General features: G+C 44.2%; 1 protein-coding gene across 1 annotated transcript; it reads right to left on the bottom strand.

Annotated features, from left to right (window-relative positions):
- Positions 1–4,597: 4,597 nt before the first annotated feature.
- LOC308156500 (serum amyloid A-5 protein-like) lies at positions 4,598–5,880 on the bottom strand (the record flags this gene model as incomplete). The annotated part of the gene is made up of 3 exons (XM_080529848.1): positions 4,598–4,944; positions 5,430–5,568; positions 5,793–5,880. The coding sequence occupies 3 exons, from the start codon at positions 5,878–5,880 to the stop codon at positions 4,806–4,808; spliced, it is 366 nt and encodes a 121-aa protein (XP_080385974.1). The 3' UTR covers positions 4,598–4,805.
- Between the last annotated feature and the right edge of the window lie 379 nt (positions 5,881–6,259).

Raw genomic sequence — 6,259 nt, 5'->3', positions numbered from 1 at the left:
CAGACAGTCAGCCAGTCAGTCAGTCAGTCAGTCAGTCAGCCAGTCAGTCAGTCAGTCAGCTAGCTAGCTAGCCAGTCAGTCAGTCAGCCAGTCAGCCAGTCAGTCAGCCAGTCAGTCAGTCAGCCAGTCAGCCAGTCAGTCAGTCAGCCAGACAGTCTACTGGTTCAGTCAGTCAGCCAGACAGTCTACTGGTGCAGTCAGTCAGCCAGCCAATCAGCCAGCCAGTCAGCCAGTCAGTCAGTGAGTCTGTCAGTCAGCCAGTCAGTCAGTCAGTCAGCCAGTCAGCCAGCCAGTCAGCCAGTCAGTCAGTCAGTCAGCCAGTCAGTCAGTCAGCCAGTCAGTCAGTCAGTCAGTCAGCCAGCCGGTCAGTCAGCCAGCCAGTCAGTCAGTCAGTCAGTCAGCCAGTCAGTCAGTCAGCCAGTCAGCCAGCCAGTCAGTCAGTCAGCCAGCCGGTCAGTCAGCCAGCCAGTCAGCCAGTCAGTCAGCCAGCCAGTCAATCAGTCAGTCAGTCAGTCAGTCTGTGCATCTGTCCCGTTGGAAGTTGTTAGGGGATACCTGGAATAGATGAAACACAAATTCGTATCAGAAACTACAATAAACTGTAATCCATTACAATACCAAGATATAAAGGTGCTCCGAAACTATTTAGGTCAACGTATTCTAAGTGAAATGGAATACAGGAAATGGGGAGTATGCATTGAGCAGTGCTCCTCTCACAAGGAGCTGATTGTACTTCCACCCTCCCTCTGCATCAACCACACCAATCCATCCCCTCGACCCCTCCTTCCCCCGACCCCTTCTCTCTGTGTGTGTGTGTGTGTGTGTGTGTGTGTGTGTGTCTGTGTGTCTGTGTCTGTGTGTCTGTTTGGTGTATGGTCACTCCTACTGATGAATGTCTTAAGGTTACCAGGTGAGCACAAACAGTGTGATTGATTGAGGAAACAAGTGTCACTGACTTTGATGAACGTCCAGGCCACACTCACCGATTTAAGATATAAACTCGGGGGCTTTCATCAGACAATTCACCTGATGCACTGGGAAAAAAGCTCACCTAATCTAGTCGGCGTTGTAGGCTTTCTTGAGGAGAGCCATCACAGTGAATGAGAAGGCCGCGGACCGACGCTTTAACGTGGGAAATAAATGTGAGCCTTCTGTGTAAATGGAGCGATGGAGGGGAAATGAAGTGAGGAGACAGGGGCATTGAATAACGTGATTACACACCACAATGTGTGTCTATCTGTCTGTCTGGGGTCTGGGGAGAGACTGTCTGCCCCTCCCTCCCCTTCCTGCCTCTGCAGGTTTGTAACAATATACTTTTGACCAAACATTTAGCTTTGTTCTCCTTATAAATGGATCTACTGTGCTGTGGTGTGTGTGTGTGTGTGTGTGTGTGTGTGTGTGTGTGTGTGTGTGTGTGTGTGTGTGTGTGTGTGTCGGTGTGTGTGTGTGTCGGTGTGTGTGTGTGTGTCGGTGTGTGTGTGTGTCGGTGTGTGTGTGTGTGTGTGTGTGTGTGTGTGTGTCGGTGTGTGTGTGGGTGTGTGTGTGTGTGTGTGTGTGCGTGTGTGTGTGTGTGAGTGTGTGTGTGTGTGTGTGTGTGTGTGTGAAGAGAGAGAGAGAGAGAGAGAGAGAGAGAGAGACTGTGAGAGACAGAAAGAGAGCTAGATAGAGACACAGAGAGAGTGAGAGTGCGTGTTTTTAAGAGATTCGTGATACAGTGGGAGTGTCCTACTTGTTTGGAGACCAACAATAAAGACCTGATCACACACAAGTGAAAAGAAGCCACAGGCGTGTTCCTACCCATTGTGTGCTTTTGATAAAGGTGTATTTGCTCTATAAGGCGTATTTTCTTTCATCAACGGGGGTATCTTAGGTAACACATTTAGTTTGAGAGTTCAGTTCACCCACAGGAAACCGCTCTGTGCACTCTCTGTGATTTTCGCGATCCCTTTGTGATTTCATTATGCAGATGTGTGTGAGCTCTTTTTCCCGTCGCAATGATTGTGATAGCTGCATGACCGAGCACACTGTGACACATAAAACCCCCAGACAGCCATACATCTATGTAACATCCAGTCCTTGTAGTGGAATCCGTTCATACTTGCAGTATACAGAGTAGATTGTCCTACAAAGACACTTAGATTTAGATTTAGTAATCTAAAAATGTATTAGACCCCTATACTTTCTTTTATTTCTTTATTTGTTTCTTTTTATGTTACTACTCAATCTTTTCAGTTTGTAAAGCGTCTTTGAGTGTCTAGAAAAGCGCTATATATGTCTAATGTATTATTATTATTATTATTATTATTATTATTATTATTATTATTATTATACAATCACTAGCTAGACCACATGGCTCCACCTCCGCAGATCCAGTGTTCAGGAGGCTATTCCACTAACGTTGATTAGTATATCGCCGATTAGAATATTATCGCCGATTAGAAGATAATCTCGCTTAGTGGAACAGGCCCCCCAGGACAAGCTGCTGATGTTTCCCTCTAGTCTATTTTAAAGGCTCATCATCACACCTGTGGAGACTCAACTACTGACTTCCTCTGTGACGCTGAGCCCATGTCTGTCGGTACTCATCCATAATGATGTTCACAGCACTACTACCTGCTGTTACCACCCACACTTTTATACTCATTCAAATTAACTATATAAGATGTTTTTTTCGTGATAAATGACATGACACTTGTCTTTTATCCAAGGATTTGATGCTAAACAACATGGAAAGTTAACTGATCTGAAAATGATGACATGTTTGCAATAGAGGCATGGAAGATTGGGTAAAGATATTGGGAGAGTAGTAGGAGAGAAGAGTACAAACAGAGAGAATAGCCCAGGGGTCACATACCTGAGTCACAATCCCACTCCTTGTCTTAGCTGCTCTCTCTTTCTCTCTCTCTCTCTCTCTCTCTCTCTCTGTCTTTTTTTGTCTTCCCTATTTTCTCCCCCCCTCTCTCTCTCTCTCTCTCTCTCTCTCTCTCTCTCTCTCTCTCTCTCTCTCTCTCATTCCCCCTCTCTCATCATCACTCTCTCTGTTCAAAGTCTGCTCCAGAGAAAGTGGTACAGTACTCTGGACCAGACGCTGATTGGTTGCCTGAGAGGAGGCGTGGTCAGATTCCCCTATGCGTTCCCAAAGGCTTCCAATTACACTATACTTTTATAATACTTTAATAAGACTTTTTTCTTTTTCTCAAACATATTGCAGTCCCAGTTCTATTGAAGTGAAAGCTCTTTGAATGTTTTATTTTATTTTTTATTTTTTTACAGAAACATCTTAATGGACAGTTCCTACAAATTAAAGTTACGAAGTAACGAAAAAGCATGTCTCCTCCATACATTATCTAATTAATTTAGATTTATCAATGTGTATGCATCTGAAACAGTCTTAAAACGACCATATACAAATGGAGAGAGAGAGAGAGAGAGAGAGAGAGAGACAGACAGAGAGAGAGAGACAGAGAGAGAGAGAGAGACACAGAGAGAGAGAGAGAGAGAGAGAGAGACAGAGAGAGAGAGAGAGAGAGAGAGAGAGAGAAAGAGAGAGAGAGAGACAGAGAGAGAGAGAGAGAGAATGTATTCATCTTTCCAGCACCACTGTTATAATTAAGGGTGTAATAAAAGAGTCATGTTCTCAGTAGTAAATCCTAGAAAGAAAAGGTAAAACAAACACACAACAATATTCTGGATAAGAACAAAGACAAATGACAAGCAAGGACAGAGGGAAGCAGTTCATCAGAAGTGGGTAAAATGACGAATCAGCTCTTCACTTGTACTGTACATCAGGTACAGAATGGCCTCATCAGGTGAAGGGTTTGACACTATAGCAGAGAGTCACCATGGTTACAGTACAGGCAGTGTTAACACCACAGAACTGAAAGCCAGCACAAGGGATGATCTCTCTTCCTCCTCTTTAAGAGAGAGTTGTGGTTTTACATTGTCTTGCACAGTATTGTGTTGGCTAGCTTACATGCAATACTGAAAGTAAAAACTGTAATGCTCGTACAACTGTACTTAAGTGTATAACCACTCATTATTTTGTGTGTGTGAGCATAACAATCAGTCTTAACATGCTAATCTATGTACTTTTTTCCACTCTTGAAAACGCTACACTGTCAATTGCCCAACTATCAAAACATTTGGTTCACTGATTTACTTACTGTATGTCTATTTGTGACTTTAGGAAACAACTTGGATTATGAATATTGAATGGCCAATAAAATAAACCTTAAACATTTAAAACAAGTCACCAGCATGACTTTTAGCTTCTTTGTATATAACATATATAAAGAATAACCATATAGAAATGTATATACTACATTCGTTTTGCTGATCCAATGCTGCCCAGTGTTTTTAACATCACCCTGTTATGACTTTCAGTAAGAGGAGTGACATCTTGCCAGCTTCAAGCGTGCCCTTATGCTAATATGCTAATATGAGCATAATATCATTAAGAATCTGACAAAAAGGACTAACCAAAGGACTATACACTAACCAAAACTTGAAAGATAAACAAACCATAGTTTGTCGAACCTTATTATTAGATAAATCCACCAAGACGTTTTTATTTTTTAAAGAGTTTATTTCTGCCCAAAAAATGTACTTGAATGCCCTTAAACAACTCATACAATGTCTTTTAGCTTTCTAATCTAATCATCTTTAATATATTTACCACTATTATAACATGCGCTAAGAAAAAGCAGTGGACAAGCAATATTTGGTTTGTTAGACCATGTATGGACTCATTTAGATTTCCAGACGCATAGATTAGTTTGGGTTCATCCCTTGGAAGCCGTGTTGGTTCAGTACTTCTCGGGGAGACCTTTGGGTCTGTAGACGTTGGGGTCTCCTCCTTCACGTCCATGGCGATTAGCCACCTGGTCAGCCTCAGAGTCTTCGTGGCCCCTCCCCATGGCTTCCTGCACCATCTCCCGTCCATCACTGACAGAGGACAGGAACGTTCTGGATGTTACATCACTAGACCACCATACTGCACATCAACAATGACACACACACATCCACGATACAGAACGCCTGTACTCTGATCAGACTCTTAGTTGAAAACAATGAGAGCAATGCTTCTAAATCTGAAGCAGAAAGGAGAAACCTTTCCTCAAAGTCCTCAATTCATTTTTTCAACTGAACGCCGTTACGAGCACAGCTGGCAGATGCTGATTCTGTTGGCAACACAATGTCTGGTCAGATATGTGGGTGTGAAGCCCTCGCCTGATCACCCTGGCTGCCCACCTGCCCCCTGGTCTTCTCACCTGATCACTCTCCTGCCCACCTCCCCCCTGGTCCTCTCCTGCCCACCTCCCCCCTGGTCCTCTCCTGCCCACCTCCCCCCCTGGTCCTCTCCTGCCCACCTCCCCCCTGGTCCTCTCACCTGATCACTCTCCTGCCCACCTCCCCCCTGGCCCTCTCACCTGATCACTCTGGCTGCCCACCTCCCCCCTGGTCCTCTGCTGGCAGCGTCGGCGTTGCCCCGGGCGTGGAAGTACTTGTCTGAGTTTCTCCATTTGGAATCCTTCATGTCATCATATGCGCGCCACATGTCTCTAGCTCCTGTATATAGGGGATGAGGATGAAGATGTTCAGCCGATGGCGGCACAAAGTTATTGTGCAGTAAACATTATATTTGAGCAAGCCTCAGGGGTTGAAAATGTCTTCAAAATCATTCTCTTCAGATATGCTTCATTCTATAATCAGAAACTTGTTTCAAGGACAGTCACAGTAATATACGTCATCTGTATACAATGTTGGAAAGTGTAGAAAGTGTAGAAAGTGACCTCCAAAAGCTTGTCCAGGAAAGCGGTACCACTGTGCGTGGGCCCCCACAACAACAGTTAGAACAAGCCCAGCGAGAAGTAGCTTCATTTCTGTAGGGGTCTGGACAAGACATGGAAAGAGAGAGAGAGAGAGAGAGAGAGAGAGAGAGAGAGAGAGAGAGAGAGAGAGAGAGAGAGAGAGAGAGAGAGAGAGAGAGAGAGAGAGACAAACAATGAGTTGCAGACATTAACAGAGCAAATAATAACAATTCCTCCAATGTAAAACTACTCCACCATGCTAGAGCCATCTCTTACCTTAGAGAACCTCAGTTAGTCAGAAACTCAGAAGAAAGATTGGTGTTAATGTGTTGTGTCTGCAGCATATTCTTATACTTCACCAGAGTGGGCTGGGCCAGCTGTTTCCCAAGGATGGAATCTCCTGATCACAACATTTGGGGTTGGAAAGACATAAGGTTTGGCAAAGTAAC

The sequence above is a fragment of the Nansenia antarctica genome (genome assembly GCF_963989245.1).
Source record: "Nansenia antarctica genome assembly, chromosome: 4".
Lineage (NCBI taxonomy): Eukaryota > Metazoa > Chordata > Actinopteri > Argentiniformes > Microstomatidae > Nansenia > Nansenia antarctica.
This window is presented reverse-complemented; position numbering and strand designations above follow the sequence as displayed.